This window comes from Aulonocara sp. 'chitande type north' Nkhata Bay, linkage group LG12 (assembly GCF_057382095.1).
Source record: "Aulonocara sp. 'chitande type north' Nkhata Bay isolate Kocher_YH1m ecotype deep benthic linkage group LG12, A_spYH_male_GT1.1, whole genome shotgun sequence".
Lineage (NCBI taxonomy): Eukaryota > Metazoa > Chordata > Actinopteri > Cichliformes > Cichlidae > Aulonocara > Aulonocara sp. 'chitande type north' Nkhata Bay.
In genome coordinates, this window is record NC_141355.1 from 18,304,147 (window position 1) to 18,330,727 (window position 26,581).

The 26,581-nt window shown below is 42.8% G+C and overlaps 1 protein-coding gene across 1 annotated transcript in view; it reads left to right on the forward strand.

Moving 5' to 3' along the window:
* Positions 1-26,581, forward strand: part of arb2a (ARB2 cotranscriptional regulator A) — a 166,591-nt gene that overhangs the window by 102,122 nt on the left and 37,888 nt on the right. Inside the window, exon 10 of the mRNA XM_086314021.1 lies at positions 7,797-7,881. Within this exon, the coding sequence (XP_086170147.1) occupies positions 7,797-7,881 (85 nt within the window). The remainder of the gene's footprint in view (positions 1-7,796; positions 7,882-26,581) is intronic.

A 26,581-nucleotide genomic window follows, 5' to 3' on the forward strand; every position in this document is an offset into this window, starting at 1 on the left:
TCAGACTATAAGGCAAAAAGAAAGTGCAGCTTTATGGTTTCATGGACAAAAGAATTTCTGTGGCTGCGATATGATGAGCTAAATAACCAGGGCTGCACATAAGTGGTCCGCAGGTGCGCATTCGCTGTCAAAATAAAAAACACGCACAAGGGTTAGGGTTAAATTTAAAAACTGTACTTTTGAGTTAAAATATATATTTATAATTTTAATAAATGACAAATTAAAAATGCATGAACATTTTTTTGTATCGAAAAAATATCGAACCGTGACACCAAAGTATCGAACCAAACCGAACCGTGAATTTTGTGTATCGTTGCACCCCTAATATATATATATATATGTATATATATATATATATGTATATATATATATATATATATATATATATATATAAACACCCAGCACGCCCCTGCGGGCGGTTTATCCTTCAAGCTCGGGTCCTCTACCAGAGGCCTGGGAGCTTGAGGGTCCTGCGCAGTATCTTAGCTGTTCCCAGGACTGCGCTCTTCTGGACAGAGATCTCCGATGTTATTCCCGGGATCTGCTGGAGCCACTCGCCTAGCTTGGGAGTCACCGCACCTAGTGCTCCGATTACCACGGGGACCACCGTTACCTTCACCCTCCACATCCTCTCGAGCTCTTCTCTGAGCCCTTGGTATTTCTCCAGCTTCTCGTGTTCCTTCTTCCTGATGTTGCTGTCATTCGGAACCGCTACATCGATCACTACGGCCGTCTTCTTCTGTTTGTCTACCACCACTATGTCCGGTTGGTTAGCCACCACCATTTTGTCCGTCTGTATCTGGAAGTCCCACAGGATCTTAGCTCGGTCATTCTCCATCACCCTTGGGGGCATCTCCCATTTTGACCCCGGGACTTCCAGATTATACTCGGCACAGATGTTCCTGTACACTATTTCCACTTGGTTATGGCGTTCCATGTATGCCTTGCCGGCTAGCATCTTACACCCTGCTGTTATGTGCTGGATTGTCTCTGGAGCATCTTCACACAGCCTGCACCTGGGGTCTTGCCTGGTGTGATAGACCCCAGCCTCTATGGATCTTGTGCTTAGTGCTTGTTCCTGTGCTGCCATGATTAGTGCCTCTGTGCTGTCTTTCAGTCCAGCTTTGTCCAGCCACTGGTAGGATTTCTGGATATCAGCCACCTTCTCAATCTTCCGGTGGTACATACCATGCCGGGGCCTGTCCTTCCATGATGGTTCCTCGCCTTCCTCCACTTTCTTGGGTTTCTGCTGCCTGAGGTATTCACTGAGCACACTGTCAGTTGGGGCCATCTTCGTGATGTATTCATGGATGTTCCTTGTCTCATCCTGGACTGTGGTGCTGACACTCAGCAGTCCCCGGCCCTCTTCCTTCCGCTTAGCGTACAGCCTCAGGGTGCTGGACTTGGGGTGAAACCCTCCATGCATGGTAAGGAGCTTTCTTGTCTTGATGTCAGTGGCTTCTATCTCCTCCTTTGCCCAGCCTATTACCCCAGCAGGGTACCTGATCATGGGCAGGGCGTAGGTGTTGATAGCCCAGATCTTGTTCTTACCGTTCAGCTGACTCTTCAGGACTTGCCTGACCCTTTGCAGGTACTTGGTGGTTGCAGCTTTCCTAGCGGCCTCTTCATGGTTCCCATTTGCCTGCGGGATCCCCAAGTACTTGTAACTGTATGTTCCGATGTTATTGCTGTATATCCTGGTGGTGTGGATCAGTGAATCGATGTCTCGTTCACTCTTGGCATACAGCTTGATGTCATCCATGTACAGGAGGTGGCTGACAACCGCTCCATTCCATAGTCGGTATCCGTAGCCAGTCTTGTCAATTATCTCACTGAGGGGGTTCAGGCCTATGCAGAACAGCAGTGGGGACAGAGCATCTCCTTGGTAGATCCCGCACTTGATGGTGACTTGTGCTATGGGCTTGAGGTTGGCCTCCAGTGTTGTCCGCCACATCCCCATTGAGTTCCTGATGAAGGCTCTCAGGGTCCTGTTGATCTTATATAATTCTAGGCATTCCAGGATCCAGGTGTGGGGCATTGAGTCATAGGCCTTCTTGTAATCAATCCAGGCAGTGCACAGGTTGGTCAGTCTGGAGAACAGCTGGTTTATTCTCTTGCCTTCTATCTCTCTGGTGTACCTCCTCAAGCGGCTGGCCAAGGCTGTGAGTCGTTGCTTGGCAGTTTCCAAGGCCTCAGGTATGGACAGCTTCCTGTACTTCTTAGGCACCTTCTTCATAAGAAAAGTTGATAAAATAAATAAAAAATTATGTATTGTTCGATACATATGCGTACCGAACCGAAAGCACTGTATCGAACGGTTCAATATCGATACGAGTATCGTTGCACCCCAATATATATATATATATATATATATATATATATATATATACATAAGGACATTTTTATAAGTAACCCATCTGTTTCATTGCACACTAATGTATGGGCAGCTCATCATAGAAGGTTAGCTAGCACTGAACCTCACTAATGCCCTGTTTGGTGAATAAAGATGGATGCCAATACAAGTGGATGTATGTGAGTTTGGGACACCCCAGCCGTGTTCTTTTCTCCTCGGACAGTGGTAATTCTCTTCTTTTGAGGTTCAAGAGGTCAGTGGATGGTGAGATGGAGTGATGAAACGGGTGAAAGAGAGAAGATAGGATTTAGAGATCAGCGCCTGCTGAGCCAGGTTGTATAGACCAGATGGGTCAGACAAGGGGGAACTGACGTCACAGCAAGGAAACCAAATAGTGAGTGAAGGTGAGATTAAAAAAAAGATGGGGTAGGCCAGAGCAAAGATAGAAAGACTCATCTACTGACTGAGACAGAAAAAAATATACAAAGAAACAGAGTATGAGAAACATTCAATTATTTAAATCCTGTTGACTGCCACTGAGAAAGCACAGTGTAGAGCTGTGGAAAGAGAAAAAAACACAGGTACTGTGTGAATGGAGTGAATACAGATGCAGAAGGAGGATGAAGAGATATATGTGGAGGTAGATGAGTAGCATAGTGAGGAGAAGTGAGTGAGAGAGAGAAATCCAAATGATGGTGTACAGCTGGCAGCCTGTCACAATCTCTAAGGTGTCTCCTGTCACTGTGCTGGCCTGCTGTCACACTCTAGTGGCCTGCCCAGAGCACGCACACACACACAGACACACACACATATGCACACACATTCAGAGTACACTATGGTCATGAATAAACCATCCTAATCCATAGAGATTATTCAAGAACTGGGGGAGGTGGGTTAGAAACAGACACAGAGAGAGTGAGCAAAAATTGATACTCAGGACTACTTTCTGAGAAGTTAGGTAGCAGACTGTCATGTGTGTTATGGTTTAGGAGACTTTGTGCACTTGGTACAGAGTTTCTGTCATGGGACTCAGTTTGGTGTGCTTTCAGAATGAGAGGTGGAGATGCAGTTTTGCAACCGAGGTGGTATAGATGGTTGCATATATAGAAGGTTAGTCTCCCTCCCATCTGACACTCGGTCAGGACCCTTTGGCTCCACATTTTAATCCACTGGGTACCCTTTTAAAGTCATTGTATCAAAATGCCAAGTACTGTAATAGAAACCTAAATCCCTAAACGTCTGAAGTAGTTATCATGAGACCTTAGCCAAGAGCTCTCTGCACTTCACTGACACTGAACTCATCATTGCAGCAACAAGTAATATGATGGAAGGCTGAATCAACTGATAAGTTTGTCTTTAAACATGAGAGTGTATCTGAATGCAAACCCGTATAGTTTCGTTGCCTAAAATTGACAAAACAGTGACCTTAATTAAACAGTAAGAATTATGCATAGGATATAAATACAGGTACAAGCTTCAGAATAAACTTCACTCTGAATGGTGCATGCATTATGAGGAAAAACAAGCTATTAACAAGTTTCTTTGGTAGCATGTCCTGTAAACATCTTCTGTTTTTTTTTTTTTTAACTCTGGTAAGCTGCTTTGCTATTGTAACCATCTCTGCTAATACACATTTTACAATTAAAATACCCCATCTTCAGTTTTCTTGACTAGAGACAGGCATCTTTTAGTCACAATAAAATGTAACCTTTAAATTGTGACATCAGATTAAACATCTTTCACAGTTTGAGCATTTTACCAATAAATATGTGGGTAGTTGCTCACAACAGTCTTGCACACCACTGGAAAGTCTGCATTGATGCAGCTCTGGTGTTGAAGGCCATTATAAAGCACTCCTCTTTAAGGCGAATTGGTTTGTGGTAGCTACTAATGTGGTTAACCTTGCATGCAAATGCTCAAACGGAGTGGAAGTGTGTATGGAGACAAAACATCTACCAATATGTACCAAGTTGGCATGCGTACACACTGAGAATCCAGTGATTATATACAGTACCAGTCAAAGATCTGGTATGTCCAAACATTTGACTGGTATTTGTTGCTAAATTTAGAATTTATTTGATAAACAGTTTAATTATCAATCCATATTATTACTAATAAAATAATAGAGTTTTATTTTTTTTATTCTGCATTTTGCACAGTAGGAAGTGGTCATAAGTAATAATAAACTTTATATAGCACATTTGCAAATCATCAAAAACTGTTTCACAGGAGAAACAGAAAAAGAAAGAATATCGTTCAGCACGACCAGTTTTGTGGTGGGTCAGTGATGATTTGGGGAGATATATCCTTGGAGGGACACACAGACCTCTACAGGCTAAGCTGACTGCCATCAGTAATGATAATAATAATAATAATAATGGATTGGATTTATATAGCGCTTTTCAAGGCACCCAAAGCGCTTTACAATGCCACTATTCATTCACTCTCACATTCACACACTGGTGGAGGCAAGCTACGGTTGTAGCCACAGCTGCCCTGGGGCAGACTGACAGAAGCGAGGCTGCCATATCGCGCCATCACCAGTAGGGTAAAGTAGGGTAAAGTGTCTTCCCCACGACACAACGACCAGGACAGAGAGCCCGGGGATCGAACCGGCGACCTTCCGGTTACAGATACGCTTCCCAACCCCCTGAGCTATGGTCGCCCCATGGCTCCATGAACTCTTAAACCCTCTATCAGAAATCTGTAAGTTGATCATTTTTATCTCCATCAAACAATGTGGCATCCTTTCATTCCTAACACATTACTAAGTCCATATCAATCTAAATATTCCAACTGGTAGTTGGCAAAGTTAAACTTCAAAAGATTTTCCCAAAGACTGGGCAAATGTGTATGTTCATAACCAGCATAAATCCAAGCATGCAAAGAAAAGCACATGCACAGAGTAGCAGAGGTTTGGGACAGCCAAATCTGTTTACATGTTTGTTTCTCTGTCTGCTTTTAGTTCAATGGCATCATTGATCGGTGGACGAGCTGCTTGAAGTGATGATGCTATGTGTCAGAGGCAGCCGATGTGATGTGCCATCCTTTTGTCATGTCGCCCTTCTCTAATCCCAGCCAGCAGGCCTTGCCTTTATGTGACTGCTGTTATGCCTGCGGTCTCCCACAGTACTGGGGCTTTGTGCTGTGTGTGTGTGCATTTATGCAAGAGTTTGTGTGCACATGTGTGTTGTTGCCTTGACAAATCTATTCAAACCTCAGCCTCCCTGCCTCCATTGGTGGTGGAGGTGTAGGGGAGGGAGGAGGGCCCTTTGAAAGACTCCCCTCCTTCCCTTCTCTCTAGCTGCCTTCAGCCCACTGCTCCACAGCCCAGCTGACATCTTCCTCCAGACAGACAGAATGAATTAAAGGAGATACAATGAGACACTTGATGTAGCAGTCAAGGAGCCCCACTGCTTCTGTGCTACTCTGCACCACTCTGCCCTCGAGCCCGGGCTCAGAGGAGAGCACATCTAGGGCAAACCAAAGGATCTAAAAATACACAATATGCCACTGTTTACCAAGATGACTTGTCATCTTCCCCCGAACACCAAGCCCTCCAGCCACCCCCCCTTCATCCCCTCTCATCTCTTGGCTGATCTTTCTTCAACCTCTTTGGCTACTTTTATTCTCTATGCTTTCCAGTGGCTAGCATTTTTTTTGATTGACAGGGCTAAAAATAAATGAAAAAGCACCAGAAATTCAGGCATTCCTACCATTTAAGAGACACATTCAGTGATTGACTACTTTGGTTCATATGTAATCCATTCTTAAGAAAAACAAACTTTATTTCAATAACAGACTTTTCTGTAAATTTCCCAAATGAATATTTGCTACGGATTTATATGTTCCAGATGTTTCATCATGATTATCTCTTGTAATGAATTTCTATATTTCTCTATAAGCTTGCAGTAAATAAATCACAATGTACCCTCACTGCAGTATATGTCAAGCATATGATGAGAGATTTGCTTTGCCCTAGCTGCGCAGACTTTTTTCAACAAAAATAAACAGCAAAGAGGACCTCAGTTTGGATTAGATGTATTCAGTGTCTCTGCTTCGATGCAGTTTTAATATTCGTACAGAAACCAGAGAACTTGTAAAGACTATAGAACAGAATATATATCCACAAAAGTAATGTATGTGCGTTTGGGTGATTGTGTTACGTAATTTAAATTGAAAGCATTTGCAGGGTTTGTCTGTTCTGTGAGTCTTGCTTTAGGTCTTTGGGAGTCGGCGTCACAGAGGGCAAAAATGCAAAAGCATCTGTGCGTCGGTGTGTGTGTGTGTATATTTTGAAGGGTTCACAACTCTACACATCTTCGTGGGAGACCCCTTGAAATGCAGTCACTGACCCACACACACAACCACACGCGCGCACACAAGCACGTACAATACCGTAATGGCTGTCAGGGGGCCAGGGTGAAAGTAAACAAGGGCAGATAAGCAGTGATTCAGAAGGACACCAGCTGCACATTCTAATCTCTTTACATTTTCTCTTTCTTCTATTGAACTTTTATCTTATCTTGGGGGACGTCTTCTCTAAGCATTCCTTCTCAGCCTCCCTCTGTCTCTTTCTCCCTTTTCCCTTGTTTTTGTACCTACCTTACAAGCCACAGCATACCAATCCACATTGCAGAGTCAAAAGGGAAAACAAACTTTGATGCGCTGTCATCCGCTGACCCGGAGAATGAAAACTTACAGCACTGAAAACTTAAGTTGCCTTATTCTGAAGCATTGATACTTTTGATTAATGGTACATGGGGCTTAAGACCTTATATGTCTAAAATAACCTGCAGTGGTAGGTAGAAAAAAAAGGGAGTGCCAGACAGATAGGAAGATGAAGACAGCATAAAGAAAAAAAACGAATGAAGAGGTCTTCTCCTCTTTCTGACAGTAGAGTTGTCAACCACTGGGGTTGTGAGAGGAGTAGGGGTGTTTGCAGGGGGTTATGGGTCAGCAAGCTGGGCAGACACCCTCCCCCAGGGCACTCACTCATCCGCTGTGGTAGAAGGCCTCAGCTCTCCACCACAAACAAACGCCAAGCTGTCTGAGCAACATGTCACTGAGCTTTTAATTGCTTGTTCCTGTCTCTCCTTCTCTTCCCCCACCTTACTCATCTACACACACACGGAAACACACACACTTTCTTGCGTACTGTCTTTCTGTTTGTTTCCAACCGCTTTCGCTCCTTTTTCAGTGTTTGGTTAGATGCAGTTGAAACAAAATAAAAACACACACCCATTATTAACAAGATTAAAGACTTAAATTTTGTACCAAATACTTTCCTTTTATATCTTCATCTTTTACAATAGTTTTCTCTGTGTTTGTGGAAGTAATAGTGGAAGAAACTGCTTGCTACATATTCATTACTCTCCACATGTCATATTTAATTCTTTTGAATGTCAAAGAGTTTATTTGTTTTATTTTTCTCTTTCTAAAGCACTGTCGTAACTGGGTATCAAGTCCAGAGCCCTTGGACATACCACTGGAGCCTATGATGCCAGACTGCCCCAGAGTCTCTGCAGGTACCAAAACTGTCTGTCCAAAAATATAAACAGTATTTCTCAATGTCTGTGAATCACAGCATAATTGGGATCCCTTTCAGTTTTATTAGATTTTGCTCATTATAAGGCTGTTGAACATTGAAGTATTGGGAGGTTCCTGGTTAAAATTTGACACACGTTTGCGAGCAGGAAACTGGATTGTGCCAATGTTAGATAAGTCAAGCATATTTGTTTTTTTTAGTAACAGTTAAAAAAGAGGCATGGTTTCTCTGGGTGGTATAGTGAGGTGTACTGAGAAACTAGTGCATCGAGAGGGTTACAAACAACGATGCAATAATCTGTCCATTGATTTTAACACTTGTATATGTTGAAAGTCAGTTAAATATCTAGAAACCATAACCACAGATTATTTAGCATGAAAATTGAAGGTGGTTTTTTCGTTCTATATCATTGGTTTAAATATAATGTGGAACTGTCACAGAGGATGTAATAGTGCAGCTTGGTATTTCTTTTAATAAAAAGCAATAAGGACTCATGCAGACTAAAAATAAACTCCTCAGTATTTGTGTATTTTTTCCTTCAGTGATTTAAAGGAGTGGATCGGAATTCAGTCAGTTCAGAACGGTGTGTATTTAGCACATGTCCATGTTTGTGCCCATGTGTCTGGGTAATGGATACATCTTAAATCTTAGTAGAACAGATTGAGTGTCATTGTTAGACAAACTGTGGAACTGAAGCAGTGGAAGATTATCTTGAAACACAAATAGAGAGGTTGTATCAGCAGCACTGCAGAAATTTTGCTATCTGAGTTCATTTCTGTTTTCATCTTCTTTGTGACCCCCTCTTGCATTTTTTTTCATCATCCATTCTGTCTCCTATATTCATTAATCCTTTCCTGTGGTGTTTGGCTTCCTGTCCTTGTGCCCTCTCTGTGGTTGACTGGCCTTGATGATGTCACGTCCATCATGAGAATGTGTCCTTAATGTAGGATTAGGGATGAAAGCTGTAATCCTCAACATGACCGTTGATAAGAGATGATGATTGCAGTGTTGTTTGAAGAGTGACACACACACAGGCATGCTTGCACAGTCCCACACATATGAAAAAAAGAAGGAAAGTCAAGCCTTAAGCAGGAAGCAATATATCTGTCGCAGGTATTAAAAACACCTGTTTTTGCTTTGTTACAGTGTTACACACAAACATACTCGAACGTTCACGTTCTTAGCTCTTCCCTCATTTCCATCTTTGCTCGGGATGCTCTGCTTTGTGATTTTATTCTCTTCAAAGATCCTCCCTGACATCATGGTGAATGTATAGGTCATCTTACACATGCTCCACATGTCTGTGAATACATCTCTAGCACTCCTATCTCATCTCGGCCACTAAAACGGCATGTTCCACATGGAGCTGTGTGGGTGGGTGGCCTTAACATCTTCGAGTGAATCAGCTCCTTGAAATGTCATCTAGCCTTCAATACAAACCTCATGCTGTATTTCATGCTCAAATGTCAGTTTTTTACTTTGATGATTTATGTCTCTTCTGCTCCTTCTCCGTGACTGCTGTCGGTCAAAAGACAGCAACAGTTGTGCCAAAATATTGAGGTCACCTTTTGAAACTGTTGGCATGCCTAACAATATCTAAACACAGACTTGTTTGACACGGCGTCCATCCAAATGTATGCACTATTGACTTGTGCTCTATTGACTTTTGCTACTTTAAGCAAGCTGAAAAGATCTCGGTCTCTAGCCTGTTAACAGAGCTGCCAACTCGGCTTGTCTCTGGTCTTTTAGTGGACACTTCTAATGTCAAAGGTTGGTTCAGTCATCTTTGTGTCCTTGGCAGCCTGGCAGGTTCACAAGCAGCAGCTATTGTGGTGAGAGTCACAGCAGAGCAACGGAGGTGACGAGGTTGAGAGAAGGTTGAAGGAAGGCTGTCAGGGCATCGTGGCCCAACACTTCAATCAGCAGTCACTCCTGCTACTACGACTGCCTTTGTTTAGGTTGCTATAGTATGGATATGTGTGTGTAGGTGTTGCTAATCAAGGTTGGAGATAAAACCTCTCAGCAACAGAAAACAGACCAGTGAATCCTTGTTATCATGCACGCACATGCATGTGCACATACGCAATGACAGACATCCCAATGTGAACCGCTGCTCTTCTACGTAGCCAGACCGAGGAAGCCCTGGGCCCCTGGCTGCTGCTGAGAATGGCGTATGATCACTCACTTAACGGACACACACACACACGCACGCACGCACGCTAAGTGCAAGGGTATTGGTCAGGCAGAAAAATGGGAGAATGGGTTGAAGGGTGAGTCTTGCCATTGCTCTTTTGCTCTCCTGCATCCATTCTTCTTTCTTAGCAATAACTAATTTTTCGAAGAAAGATAATTATTCTTGGTTTCACCCTTTATGTATCTACTCCTCTGCATACCTCTTGGCTCTCTGGAGAAATGAGGATCCGTTTTGATTCAGATTTTTTTTGGCAAAAGGAGCCTTGAAGGCATGTCTGCTATTCCTAAGCATCTGTGAAGCAATGCTGGTATACCATAATATGTTAATATTATATGTTAATGATAATCTCTGGGAGTCTTCACTAATATATCAATATCATTATCATTGGAATAAAGCCTGGATCCATCCCCTTCTCCTTTGACTGTCTTGCTTTCCTCTTTCACTACCTTATTCTTTTCGTTATTTGTTTCTTTGCTTGTTTGTTTTGTTTTGGGGTTTTTGTTTGTTTTTTTAATTTGTTTTCTGTAAATTTTTGCTAAAGGAATTTGTTCCTCCTAAGAAGGTCGGTGCTCTGGCATTTGGCAGGGGCCTGGCACACTTGCAGAATTTTATCAGTTAGCAGCACACTGAACACAGGCTAAATATGCAGATAAAGTGGAACCAATCTCTTTCTGGAAAAGCTCCCTTTGTGTGTTTGCGCATGTGTGTGTTGGAGTAGAAGCAAGGCTGACAGAAATAAGTTGAGGAGTCGGGTGCTTGTTAATGTGGGGGTTGCAGAAGCCTTCCCAACATGTAATCATTCCAAACCTGGACTGTTTAGATGGCAAGCAAAGGATACCGTTCAAAGTTGGAGAGAATGAGGGTGATCAGAAATAGATGGATAAAAAAAGAGCAAATACAGGAGAGTGTTACTTGTAATGGCTCTTCTATTTTTGTTGGGGGGGGTTGCCTTGTTTGAAGTTTTTGGAGGGGGTTTTCTGAGACTGAAGATTATTCATTTATTAGTAAGGCTGTACTTTGGGAAAACCCCATTGCTATTAACACACCAATACATAAAAACACACACATGAACACACAACTTCCTCTTGGGTGATTATTCATTGTCCAAGCTGATTATTAATTACAAAGGGGGAGCTCTCTGAAGGTAAACACTGATTAATGGCTAACAAAAGTAAGTTAATGTCTTACCTGTACTTTAATTACCAACCATGCTCTAGTACAAGAGTCCCAGCACAATGCTGTAATTAACCATAATGGACTGCAGAATGGGACTCACTTTCATTTCCTGTATAACATATATATGTATTGGATGTATTTTTTTTTTTAACTTTTGCTGTTAAAATCAAATATTAATTATTATTATTATCTGTATCATGAATTGTTACAGAAGTAAGAATTATTTTTGTGTGATGACCAGTGTTGGGTAAGTTACTTTAAAATAGTAACTTAGTTACATTACTAGTTACTTCTCTCAAAAGTAACTCAGTTACTTCAAGTTACTCGTTACTTTCAAAGTAACTAGTTACTAGGGAAAGTAACTTTGGTTTTACTCAGAATTCTCTTGTTAATGTGTTTCTTCCATAACTTTGCCAGTCTTCTAGCTTGCTTACTTGCCACAAGTGCACTGTGCCACCTACCAATAGAAAGGATATGATAACGTGCATATTTCCACGAGAGAAATCCCACGCCTGGACCGTCATTGACTGCTGCCATGATTCTAGCCTACGTCACAGTGTCATCTGCGCCTTTTACATCCAACACAAAAACTGCAGTCGTGGTGCTTTCGATTGTACTCAGAACTCGGAAATTCTGCCTTCTGAATAGGAAGATGTAGGTAACACCAGACTGCAGATGAGCTGCATACAGGGCTGGACTGGGAAAGAAAATTGGCCCGGGCATTTTGACTAGAAACTGGCCCACCATTATAGGAAAAATCATAAAGCCTTTGAATGAAAACAAACACTGTTGTGACAGTGATGTACACTGTTTTGATGGTATATATGCATCAATCTATCAATCGTTTGTTGTAAGATTCAGATAATTATTTTTTAAAAGCTAGACATTTTAAATGAGAATAAGGAAGAAAAGTATTTCTTTGTGCCCCCCTTTCCCTGTTAATGCCCTACATGCCCCCTTGGCCACACTTTGCTAGATCCGCACCTGCACAGTTACCAGCTGTCAGCTACCTAAAAAAGGATCCTGGGGTTATTTGTCTCTCAGAAACAGTTCATAACTTCAACTCATTCATGTCACCTAAAAGGTAAACCTGTTTCTCCATCACCTGCTCAGCTCTGATGATCCAGTAAGGACATCTCCTGGTTTCATCTTCATGTTTCCCTCTCACCAGATAACCAAACCATATCATGACCAGCAGCTTTTTTTACAGCTGTGGCTCCAGCAAACATCAGCTGATACTAGAAATTAATATTAAATAAATTCTAACAACAGCTGATCAAGCTTAAACGTGCTGCTGTTGTTTAGCGCAATATCCGCTGGTTTCCTCTTTCAGCGCAAAGTGGGCGATAAACAAACAAGAGAGCCGATCAGCTGATCATTGATCAGTTTCATGATTGAAGTAGAAACGAGAGAGGGAGGGGGGAGAATGAGAGAAGAAGAGGCAGCTGTGCAGCGTAAAGACACAGAGTAACTCCAGCTTTGTGCCTTTTTCATTGTAGCTGAAGTCCGGGACAAACTGTTCCTTTTCACCTCAATAAGAAACGCGTAATATTTTCTCTGAATACCAGACGGGACGGTTGGCAACTCTAATAACTTATGAACAAAATAAGGTTCAACATCATTAACTTCATAGCACCCACCCAGCTGTATAGAAACTCCGTCATGCTAGCTAGCACGCAGTACGGAAAAAGTCAGAATAACGAAAATAAACTCCACCTAAACTTGGTTCATATCTGACCCAGAGAGACTGCAGGTCATAACTTCTTACCTGAAGTTCAGTTCACACTTGGACCGGCGGCCACCTCGGGTCTCTTTTCCTTCTGCGTCCCTTTTCCTTCATCCACCTGCTGCCTCCACCACTTGCTAATGTTACTGAATCTGTGGAAACTCCGCGATGCCACCACACGAAGTAACGAGTAACGACCCTATCTAAATCCCAGTAACGAGTAACGCGTTCCTGATTTTGGCATAATAACTAGTTACCATGCTCGTTACCACAATAATAACGTAGTTACTGTAACGCGTTACTTAATAACGCGTTAGTCCCAACACTGGTGATGACAAGGGGGGACACTTTGAATTTTTTAAACTAATAATGTACTTAGACCCATAGACAAAAAATGAGTACTTTTAAATAAAAGTAGGTATGTTGACACATAATGTCAAGCTTTTATTGCAAATGTGTTTCATCCTGCTCTAGGTTTGACTTGACTGTAACCCTCACCTCCCTGATCCACGCATTGCTGACTGTGAAACACCTTTAGCTGTCTCCACTTCTTCACCACACAAAAACATCAATCTGTCACACACACACACACACACACACACACACACACACACACACACACACACACACAGACAGACACAGTGTGTGATTGATATTTGTGTGAGCTGATTTGGGAAATTTAGACCCACTCAAATGAAGCTCACCTCCTCTAACCTCTGTTTTTTCAGCTTGGTAGGGTGGAAGTCCGCTGCCTTGGTAGAAGGTCACATGGAAGTGAATGTGTGTATCTTGTATATGTGTGTGTGTGCATGTGTGTTTTACGAGTGTGTTTTCACATACCTATTATGTGTTTTCGTAGCCTCACTTGCACATTCTGTGTCAGAATTGCAGGATGTAGAGAGGTAAACTCAGGTGAACTGGATGCTAACCTCTGATCTGGATCCAGAGGGTCGGGGCATTGTCTGGGTCAAATCATTGCTAGACTAAATCATGATGATGTGGAAAATGCTGATGTCAGTGACTCACAAATGTATTTTTCTGTTTCAAAGTGTTCATATTGAATTTCTAACATATTGAATTCAGTATCATAAAGTCTTTCAAATGATCAGAATACCAATTCATAAGACCATAAGCCTAAATAACAGATACATCTGACTGAAATTTGCCTGCATAACAGAGAGAAAGACAGCATGTCACATATCTGTTCCAAATGTTTACCCCCTTTTCATTCTTATATATCCTGTAATTTGTGTTGTGAGTACTCTAAAAGGACAGAATTAGTGTTTTTTGTTTTTCATTGGTACTGTCACGGTTTGGCAGGGCAAACCGTGGGGAAGTAGGGAAGGAGGGCCCAGGCGTAGTGCTCTGTGTATAAGCAGTGCGTTTATTTACAGTGAATGGAACAATAACAGTAAATCCCCGTGCTCTCCCGTGACTCCCGTGACTCCCGTGTCGTGTCTTCTCAAAAAGTCCGTGCTCTGTGTTCTCCACTCTCGTGTGTCCACACACCCCGTGCTTACTGCCCTACGCTGTTCCACACTCCTCCTGAGCGGAAATAACAGAGGCAGCCGTCAAGACACTTAATTCCAGTAGGCATACACTCACAGACTTAACCAAGCTGAAGACTAACGTGGAGTCTCATGGAATGATCCCGCGTCGGTTGGAGCTCCATCGGTCTCCTAAATAGCTCCCCCGACGAGCCTGATCAGCAGCAGGTGTGTGTGGGGCTTCAGGCATGGCCAATCCTCTAGCAGGACCACGCCCATCAGGCCTGCAGGTGCTTGGCATCCACACACACGTATATACGCACACATACCTACACACGCCTACACATACAATAAGTGGAACACCGAACAGAAGCATAGACTTACAAATACATATCACAATAACAATTCCATAACTGCTCAGTGACAGGTGATAATTATATTTTACAACCGTTAGAGAGAAAAATAAATCTCTTGTTTGGTCCTACAAATTTTTATTTGAGAGAGGGAAAAACTCGGTACGCCTTGTTTACATTTCCATTTTATTCAGATGAATTCTCAATATGAACAGTCAAAGTACAACAAAAGCACTGGTATGTTATGTAGGTGACATCTCACTAACATATCTGAGATATGATCAGGCATCATACTTCATCACTGATGTTAAGAAAAACAGGTGATGCTTTCTTTTACAATATACAATCCAGACTCACTCTTTATATGTTGCACAATGTCCCAACTGTTTTGGAAAAGAGTTGTTATTCTACAATCATGGTGTGTAAAATTACAAAATTACCTTAAAGACTCTGTCTCTCTTGCGCCTAAGCTTATATTAGTATTAGCCATGCTCTCATATGAATCTATGTCAGGCAACTTTTATTTGCAGTCACTTGACTATCACTTACCTAGTATTAGCCTTATAGTGAAGCACGGTGATGGTAGCATTATGCCTTAGAGATACCTCTCTCCAACAGGGACGAGGAAACAGAACCAGGGATGAATTAATTCATTCCATTCTTTCTTTCGCAGTTTTATGAATACTGCTCTTGTCACCTATTACATACATTTTGTATACATATTTGGAATAGGTATACGCAGTCGATAGATAAATGTATGGGACATATACTTGTACTCTGACAAGAGCTCATACCCTTTCATTTTTTAAGCTACCGTAATTATGCTAACCACAAGCATGTCTGAAAAGCCCAGTCTGTGGTCTTCTATTCAACCCTACACTAGGTAAACTCTATCCAGAAGGCATTTTTTCTACTCCTTCTCTTACTCATAGTCTACCCATCATCCCGGGAAGGAGAAGAAAGGAGAGAGACAAAAAGGGAAGGAGCCTGGCATGCATAAATGAAAGTTCAACAAGGTTCAATGAAACACTTATACAATTTGCCGCAATATAGTAGGGTTTTATAATCTCATTATCATCTTAGTGCCAGATTTGCCCATGAGGTTCGTTCCGTATTCAGTGTTATTAGCTCCTTAGATTTGTCCATTTGTCCTTCTGCTACTAGCCTTGCAGCCAATCACTGGGACAGAATCTCTAATAAATACCCCCTCCTTTTTGCTTTATCTCCACTTGCCTTACCTTCTACATTTTAATTTATGCCTTTTTTTTAACTTTTATTTGCTATGGGGCACGCGCTAACTATTATTCTGGTAATGACTATATAAGTTTCTTTATGTGGTAGTAATTTCTCTGTAAAGACATCTGTATCTACTTTACAGTATCTTCACCTTTATCTTGTATACATTTGAATTTAAATTTTAATGTATGACTTCAAAACAACTTTTCATTTGAATTTAATCAGTAAACTTCAAATGATTGTTTCCTTTCTGTATGTTTTGAATGAATGTTACATTTGTTTACTGTGATAGTGTTTTTAATCTTCTTTCCCAATCAAGGCTCTTTTTTTACTCTCTGATTATTCAGGGTCAGATGGGGGCGCTAATGTGCAGGATACAGTAGAGCAGTCCACTGGCTGTATTTGAATTCCCAAGCCTCTTAGCAGATGTGGGCAGTGTCCATCCTTCGTCACTCAGGGCATCCCCAGATTAGTGCTTCATGGACATGGATCTCATTTGCCCATATGGCCTTTTCTCATTGAGTCGATATAGGCTTTAATCCGCCCATGCCTTTATCCCTGACCTCGACATGTGGCAAACTACTTAGGAAAAAAAACACAAATTCTATATATACAACATGTGATCGCTGCAGCATCAACAGGATCAAAAGTAAAGATCATGATGAAAAACTAATGCTAGTGTCTTCCTGATCATTGGGAGCTGTATGGGTTTCTTGATACTTTTTGTGTTGGGAGTACTCAGAAAGTAGGGAATATGCTAAAAATACTCTGGGTTCTTGCTTTGTCTGGAATTAATCCAATAAACCCCAAAGGGGGACAGTAAAGCCTAACCACTGCTAGCATTATGACTCTTAGCAATGCCAGCAGTGGTTAGGCTTTAATGCTAGCATTATGACTCTTAGCAACTTTCTTCATCCCACGTCTCCCAGTATTACTGTACAGTTATTAACAAAGCACACGTTTTTGTTAAATCCAGAAACATAAAAAAAGCAAATGGTGCCTAACCGGTCCAGGAGCTTGTTGACCCGGCGATGAGATAAACTGTGACACTTCATCCACTTTATGGTAGTCAACACAGAACCATATAGATCCATCTTTCTTTACCACAAGAACTATGGCACTACACCATGTGCTGTCTGACTTTTCCATTTTCCATTTCCAATTCTCTCTGAACACTTTGTCTTTTATGTACATGTGTGTGTACCGTCATGCAGTTTCTATGAGGCTGGTATGGCCGGGCAGGGGGGAGAACACATCTGCAAAATATTGTTGCAATGCAGCAATGTCCGCTCTCGGGGCCTGTGTGAGAAGGCCATCACAATGGAGGCAGGTGGAATTTGGCACCTCCAGTCCCAACAAGGCTGACCAGAGAAACGGTTTTAGCCTCTCTCCGCACTTTCAGGAGGTTGAGGTGATATATTTGTGTGAGTCCTCCCCTGTCCGACTGTACCACTTCATAGTCTACATGTCCCACTCACTGTGTGACCATAAAGGGTCCTTTCCAGTTCCTTTCCACCGGTGGCTTCCTGCCGAAAAGTTACCTTAAAGGGAGAAAATCCTGGGGAACCTCCCACACTTCGAACAACAGAGGGTCTAACCAGCGATCTCAATTGCATTCATCCTCATGAATGAACTTATGAATCATGGATTTTAAAGTCTTATACAGCCTCTCCACCAGCCCATCATTCTGAGGGTGGTGGACGGTGGTCCGAAAAGTTTTAATTCCAAGTCATTTGTACAGTTCTTTTAGTGTGCGAGACAAGAACAATGTGCCCTGGTCAATCACTATATCTTTTGGGATGCTGACTCGGGAGACGAACTGAAACACAGTCTCCTCCTTCCCAGAGGAGACATATTTTTGTATGTCCCCATGTACACACTTGTCCTCCACCCACTCTGTCTCCAACAATGCCCTGGCCGAACCAGAGTTTGGTGGATCAAGGTCTGCGTGCATCCCGAGTCGACCATATCCTGGCGTGTATCCCCTAAACACATTACAGGTATGGTGTACATCCTTCCTGGACTGGGGGAAGGTGTTGGAGGGCTGGTGACACTGACCACCTGCCCCACCTCCGTCAGCAGGCATTACTGGTACCAGTCTATAGCTGCCTTCACCTCCAACACACCTGCATCAGCAATTGCGAGGCTCCCTGTGAGTTGGGGAAGCACCCTTCATTGCTGGGGAGGCAATAGAGCGTGTGTTAGAGACCACCTCTCGTGGCAGCTGCTCTGCAGCCCACAAAGCTGTAGTGGTTCTGGGGAGCCTCCTCCTCAGGCCTGGGACTGGCCGACTCTGCTGCCTAGAGCCAGAGCAACCAGGTCCTCCAACTCTCTTGTCTGATCCTCGGCCTGATCCCATAGCCATTGGAGCTAACCTTGATGCAACGCCACCTGCTCCCGGTGCATGGTGGCCGTTTCCGCCAGCAATGTTGCCAGTACTGCCACTGGCTGCACTGGTCATGGCTCATCCCGCAACTGGTTTTCGACATCACTGTGACACAATTGATCCATATGTACACACTGTTACAGGACTGATTATGTTTTATATGACACTTTTTCAAGATCTCTGTGCAGCTTTTCAGACAACTTGTTCCCAGAACAGCCATCCTCTCTCCAATCCCAGCTGGCAACTGAAATAGCAGGACTGATCACACCAATCAGTCCCAGCTGCTCTGCCAGCAGAACCCACTGCCCCACCCTCCTCTGCAGCGGAGCCGTAGACCACACCCCCACCACAATGCAGTCAGACAAGCTGCGATAAAACCAAGATTCATCCATTGGATTGATAGATGGAGAAGCAGCATTTGTCACTCCAGAGAATATGTCTCCACTTCTTTTTACTGAGTCCAGTGGTGTCATGCTTTACACTACTGCATCTGGCACTTTGCATTGTGATTGATGAGGCTTGGATGCAGCTGCTTGGCCATGGAAAGTTATCCCATGAAGCTCTCTACGCACTGTTCTTGAGCTAATCTGAAGTCCACATGACGTTTGGAGGTCTGTAGTGATTGACTTACCTCCGTAAGCTATGTACCTCAACACCTGCTGACCCCCCTCTGTGATTATACGTGGCCTAGCGCTTCATGGCTGAGTTGCTATTGTTCTCGATCGCGTGCACTTTGTCATAACAATGGACTCTGGAGCATTTAGTAGTGAGGAAATTTCACAACTGGACTTGCACAGGTGGCATTTCCAGCACGGTACCACGCTGAAGACACTGAGCTCCTGAGAGCTCATTCTATATACCTTAAAGTTTTAGCAGTTAGCCAGCTTGCCGTAACGTAATATAAAGCAAGATGGTGCTGTATAGGCATGCAAAAAATTTACAAAGTCGACGTAAAGCATTCAGAAGTTACAATAAATGTCACATGCGTCACATGGTTTGGACTTTCAAGGAAGAGCTGACAGTGAGGGTAGGGGCTAACATCAACTCTATCACAAAATACGTCAGATCATTTGGGTTTGAAAAGATTGATTTCTTGCGGCACCAGAATATAATTAGAGTTTTTGTCAAGTCTCCAAGCTCATCACGCCCCACAAAATTGATAAATACAGAAATTGGGAAGTTATGAGTAAACATCCCCTGGAGCCTACAGGTGGGTGCTGAGATGTTGAAGGGTTTGAAACAGCAGACAGGGCAGCAGGGAAACACTGACTAACATAAGAGACGATAAACTTTGTAACTTAAAAAGTTAGCCAAAATGACATGGTGTTTTTCATACACGAAGTTAGAAAAGTGAAGCATGTTACATGATTGCAGTGCTGCTAGAGTTTCATGTCTGTTCATTTTATTCATCTGCATAGCTCTACTGAATCTTGTGTAAAAGAGCTCCAGACTAAGTCACCTACTATATATAAGCACATAAGGCTTATAAGTATATATATATATATATATATATATATATATATATATATATATATATATATATATATATATATATATTACACTCATTGGTCAAAAGTACTGCCCATAATATTAAAGTGTTTCATCAGGGTTATGGTAAAAGAAGTACGGCTAGAACAACATAAGTACCATGATATCTCCTGTTCTTCTTTTTTCTTTCTTGTTGTACATGATCATAGAAGAGATCAAGATGGGGTTTTATTAGCTAATGCTAGCTAGCTTAGTTAGTGAAACCATTTTTTACTGTAGTGTGAAACGTTATGCAAATTTTTTCAAGCACAAAGGAGGGTCAAAACAAAATCCACTTACTTGCAGGGCTCGCAAAATCGCTAGCCCGACGTCCCGGGGCTAGCGATTTTTCCAGTCGGGCTACCAAAATCTCAGCCCTGCCCGTCGGGCTATCATAGGAAGGAAAAATATATTTCAATGCTTTTGCATTCTTTCGGAAATGTAGCTGGGTAATTATGTCATTGGCATCGGTGAGCCACTGTCAATGTGACATATTGAAATCGCGTTTGAATTTGCGCTTGTTTTTTGCTTTCACTTTGCAATCGTGCGAACTGTGTATAGAGATCGTCAGCACTGATTGGTGAGTGACGATTAATTGCGCACCAATTCCTCTGACATCGTCTTATCAATCGTTAGCTTACTATTCAAACATGACAAGTGAAATCTTCCGCAGCAAGCTTAAACATGTGAGAGGTTGATCGCGCAGAGAATTGCTGACAACGTGAGTGCGTGTGTAAAACCAGCAGGATATATATTTTAGTTCAGCCAAATAAGACAGGTCAGGGTGAAGAAGTGACCACAAAACGGAAAAGTTATGACAAATCAGACTATAAGGCAAAAAGAAAGTGCAGCTTTATGGTTTCATGGACAAAAGAATTTCTGTGGCTGCAATATGACGAGCTGAATAACTACGGCTGCACATAAGTGGTCCGCAGGTGCGCTTTCGCTATCAAAATAAAAAACGCGCACAAGATAAGAAGTTGCAACGCGTGTTTACATACATAAGATTTTCTGGAGGAGGACAGACATTTGTTTAGAACTCTTAAAGATGTCGAAGAAGCAAGCTCCTTTAAGCAATTACTTTGGTGTTCCTCCACCTCCAAAGAAATGTCAGAAGGAGTCCGAACCACAAAACAAGCGTGTATTCTCGGAAAAGTGGTTGCAGGAGGTGAGCTGGCTTCAAACAGATGATGAACGCACAGAGATTTGGTGCACAATGTGCCGTGAAAATCCCACTCTAGTGGACAAAAACAGTGCCTTTTATATGGACGCAAACGCGTTGCAGCTTCGTATCTGGTGCGCGTCTTTTATTTTGACAGCGAATGCACCCGTGTAAATAACATAATGTTCTGCCGGGTGTGTTGTTGGTTTTCCCTCGATTTCTGAGTCAACAAATGCCTTTTTTACTGGGACCAGTAATTTTAAGAAAGACCCCCATTAGAACCCATGAGAAATGCAAGAAATGCATTATTGCAGTCTGTAATATCTTACCCAGAACAAACACCAATTGCAAATAACATAATAAAAATAAACCCGAAAAATCTGTTTAGAACAGCGTACTATGTTGCAAAGAGTGAACTAGCATTGGCAAAATTTAGCAGTATTTGCAAACTTCAAAAAGCAAATGGCCTAGATCTTGGTTCCACTTATCTCTTACCCGTGACTGCAGTGGAAATTTTAAATTCAGGATCTGACACAGACTGATTCATGTTCTACACAATTCTTACAAGTTCATAGAAATTTCTGTTCAATTAGAACCAAGTATTTGAGTTGATGATTGTAATTTGTGTTTCAACAATTTTTTCAACAATTTTTTGATTAATGTTTTGTTTCCGTTACAATATTATACTTTAATGTATAATATTGTAACAAAACATCAATCAAAAAATTGCTCTCTTTTTTATTCGGGCTACTTAAATTTATTTTGGGCCACCAAAAGCTGAAGAGTCCCTGCCCAAAGGGCTACCAGGGATTTTGAAATTTTGCGAGCCCTGACTTGATAAACTGCTTTAGTGTGCTTTAGTACAATATAACTGCACTAGATGCCCAGAACAGTGAAAATATTCCCTTCATTCAGTTGACTTAAAAAGAAGTTAGCAATAACTTTTTTTGCAGTCACCTTTGTCAGTGTGTTCATATTTAGAGCTTAACACTTGCATCTGTGTGCCATACCCTTTTGTGTACCTATGATATTTTGTGTGTGTGTTTGATTTCATATGTCCTCCATACATAAATAATCAGTTCAAATCCAGTAAAGAAATAAACTCAGTTTTGACATGAGTTTAACTATCATCTTGTCATTACTTAGCTACAGTAGCAGGGGGTTAGTGGGGTGGGCCTAGAGGGAAGCGAGCCGGCGTCAGGAACAGGCTGAGAGCTCGTGCACACCGCACACCTCTGCCTAGCATCCTGCTCGCCAACGTCCAGTCACTGGAGAACAAGCTTGACGACCTCAGGGCCAGGATAAAGTTCCAGAGAGACATTCGGGACTGCAATCTCCTCTGCTTCACCGAGACATGGCTGAACCCAGCGGTGCCGGACCACGCCATCCAGCCGGCCGAGTTCTTCTCGGTTCACCGCATGGACAGGACACGGGACTCGGGGAAGTCAAGGGGAGGCGGCGTGTGTTTAATGGTGAACAACAACTGGTGCAACAGTGCGAACGTTGTTCCTCTCACACGCTCCTGCACACCAAATCTGGAACTACTGTCCATCATGTGTCGTCCTTTTTATCTACCTCGGGAATTTACATCGGTCATTGTAAGTGCCGTTTATATTCCACCACAAGCGGACACGGTCACCGCCTTATGCGAGCTGCATGAGGCACTCACACAGCACCAGACACAACACCGGGACGCTGCGCTTATTGTGACGGGGGACTTTAATAGCGCCAACCTCAAACGCGCAGCGCCGAACTTTTATCAACACATCACCTGCCCCACCAGGGGTGAAAGGACACTGGACCACTGCTACACTACGGTCAAGGACGGCTACAAGGCACAATCCCGCCCCCCGTTTGGCAAATCTGATCACGCCGCCATCTTCCTCATGCCAAAATACAAACAAAGGCTGAAACAGGAAGTTCCGGTTCAGAGGAAGGTCGCGCGCTGGACGGATCAATCGGTGGCCGCGTTACAGGACGCACTCGATGACGCAGACTGGGGCATGTTCAGAAACAGCTCCGACGATGACGTCAACGTGTTTACGGAAGCGGTTGTGGGATTCATCGGGAAACTAGCGGATGATACCGTGGAGACAAAGACTATCACAACGTTTCCCAACCAGAAGCCGTGGGTGGATAAAACCATCCGCGACGCTCTGAGATCCCGCACCGCTGCCTACAACACGGGACTCATGACGGGGGACATGGACCCGTACAAAGCCGCGTCATATAACGTGCGGAGGGCGGTGAAAGAGGCGAAGCAGCGCTACGGGAGGAAACTAGAGTCACAACTCCAACAGAGTGACTCTAGGAGCCTGTGGCGGGGACTAAGGACAATAACGGACTATAAAGCACCAACAACCGGTATGACGAACGTGGCCGTGACTCTGGCAGACGAGCTGAACACTTTCTATGCTCGCTTCGAGGCTGCAGCTAAGGTCTCCAACAATGCTAGTGTTAGCGGCGCTAACGGCTGCAGACAGGAAGATACTGCCAGCACCGGAAACGTGCTCGTCATCTCCGAGCATGAAGTAAGGAGAGCCTTCAAGAGAGTGAACACCAGGAAAGCAGCAGGACCAGACGGCATCCCAGGTCGTATCCTAAGAGACTGCGCATACCAGCTAGCTCCTGTGTTCACTGAGATATTCAACATCTCTTTATCTCAGTCGGTGATCCCCACATGCTTCAAAGAGTCCATCATTGTTCCTGTCCCGAAGAAACCCCACCCTGCTTCTCTCAATGACTATCGCCCTGTAGCCCTCACCTCAGTAGTGATGAAGTGCTTTGAACGCCTGGTCAGAGACTTCATCATTTCTTCACTACCAGACACACTGGACCCACTACAGTTCGCTTACCGTCCAAATCGTTCCACAGACGATGCCATCTCTCATCTCCTCCACACATCACTCACTCACTTGGACACTAGAAGGGGGAATTATGTTAAAATGCTCTTCATAGACTACAGCTCTGCATTTAACACCATAATTCCCTCCACACTCACCACCAAGCTGGAGCATCTGGGACTCAGCTCATCTATGTGTCAGTGGATCTCCAACTTCCTAACTGGCAGACCACAGGCAGTAAGGATGGGCGGACATGTCTCAGCCTCCACCACTCTCAGCACTGGAGCCCCCCAGGGGTGTGTTCTGAGCCCCCTGCTGTACTCTTTGTACACATATGACTGTGTGGCCACTACCAGCTCCACCACCATCATCAAGTTTGCTGACGACACCGTCGTGGTGGGCCTGATCTCTGATAACAACGAGACGGCCTACCTGAAGGAGATTAGGAATCTGGAGAACTGGTGCCAGAGGAACAACCTCCTTCTAAACGTCAGTAAGACAAAGGAGCTGATAGTGGACTTCAGCACTAAGCAGGAGAGGAACTACCAGACCCCCGTCATCAACGAGTGCCCAGTGGAGAGAGTGGACAGCTTCAAATACCTCGGAGTTCACATCACGCAGGACCTGTCATGGTCCTGTCACATCAACACCGTGGTGAAAAAGGCCCGACAGCGTCTCTACCACCTCAGACGCTTGAGAGACTTCCAACTGCCCTCCAAGGTGCTCAGGAACTTTTACTCGTGCACCATAGAGAGCATCCTGGCGGGAAACATCTTAACCTGGTTCGGGAACAGCACCATGCAGGACAGACGAGCTCTACAGAGGGTTGTGCGGTCAGCTGAGCGCACCATCCGCTCCGAGCTCCCTGACCTGCACTCAATCTACAGCAGGCGGTGCTGGACCAAGGCCAGGAAGATCGTGAAGGACCTCAGCCATCCCAACAACAGACTGTTCTCTCTGTTGAGGTCAGGAAAGCGATTCCGCTCCCTGAAGACCAACACAGAGAGAATGAGGAGGAGCTTCTTCCCGCAGGCGATACGGTCTCTCAATCACACCACCACACAGTACTGACCCACACATACAGTTCTTACACACACACTGGACTTTCTGGACTTTGGTTTTGCACAACACTGGTCACTATATTCTTCATTTCCGGTTAATACTTGTACAGCTGCTGTTATTGTGTATATATTTATTTATATTTAGATTTCTTCATACATTCTTATATAGTTCTATATTGTGTATTGTGTATTTTGTTGTACAGTTATTTTATTTTCAACTTTAATTTATATATTTATCTTTATCTTATTCTTCCCAGTTAAATTTACCCTTCATTCTAATTTGTGTTGTACAGTTATTTCATTTTTAACCTTAATTTATATTCTATTCCTTCCTAGTTAAATTTACCCTTTTTAATTTTTCATATTTATTTCCTATCTTATTCATAGCCTTTTCCTTTTTTGTTTTCTTTAGGTCACGAGCAGTTGTCCAAGCATTTCACTACATATCGTACTGTGTATGACTGTGTACGTGACAAATAAAATTTGAATTTGATTTGGGTTTAAATTTTATTTATTTATATTTTGTTTTGTTATTCTTAAAAAATCTGGTATATTTAATATATTAGTCTGTTTTTAAACCTTTTTAAATGAGCCTTTTTAGATATGTTTTGGCATCACGTTTATCAACTGTCTTCTTTGGGCAGTTTTATTATAATTAACTGCTTAATATGGTTACTATAAATTGTTTAAAAATACACACAGATACAATAGAAATACACATAACTATTATTACAGAATTTTTAAAAAGTCATCCTTGAAAGTCCTTGAGACATAATCAGTTTCAAATTATGTTTATTTGTCTTTTTCTGAGAAGAAAATTTAAGCTTATTTATATAATTATGTAAACAAAAGTGATGGTAGGTACAGTGGCTAACCAGATTTTGAGTATGCAGCGGTGACCTTGAATCCTTTGCTGTGTTCCACTTTGACAGATAAAAACTTTATTAACGACCCATCTTCAGGAGAGCAGACAAATCGCCCATGAAACCAGTGTGTTCTAGTATTAAAAGTATATGGCAATTAGAGGATTTTTTTCTTCTTCTTCACTGAAAGCACCAAGAAGAAGAAAGGGGTAATAAACACAGCTTGTTTGTGGCATAGCAAGCAGTAATTATGAAGTGCTCAGAGAGTTGTTGTGCTTATTGTGCCTGGGAGTAATGAGATGGGCTGTGTTGATCCCTAACTGATGCTATGGCTCCTAATCCTCAGCTCTCTTTTCCTGCTTCTCTTGTTTATCCTCCAACATCCCTTTGACCGTCACTGGCTTGTCACTGCTCCGGGTTGCACCAAGCGAACTCTGACCTGCGTGTCAGCTGACTTTTCAATGGTTTGAAAATGGTTTGACATTGAGCTGAAGCACAAAGCAACAAATGAGTTATAAAGACCAGTGTGATATGTTCTCAGTGCAAGCTTTTGTTTAACTACCAAACATCTTTAAAACAATTGCCTTAACTTGCACTTGTGTGCACTTTTTATGATTCTTTCTAAGCCCACATTTTCCCACTTGTCCCATTTCTCTTAAGTGGTAT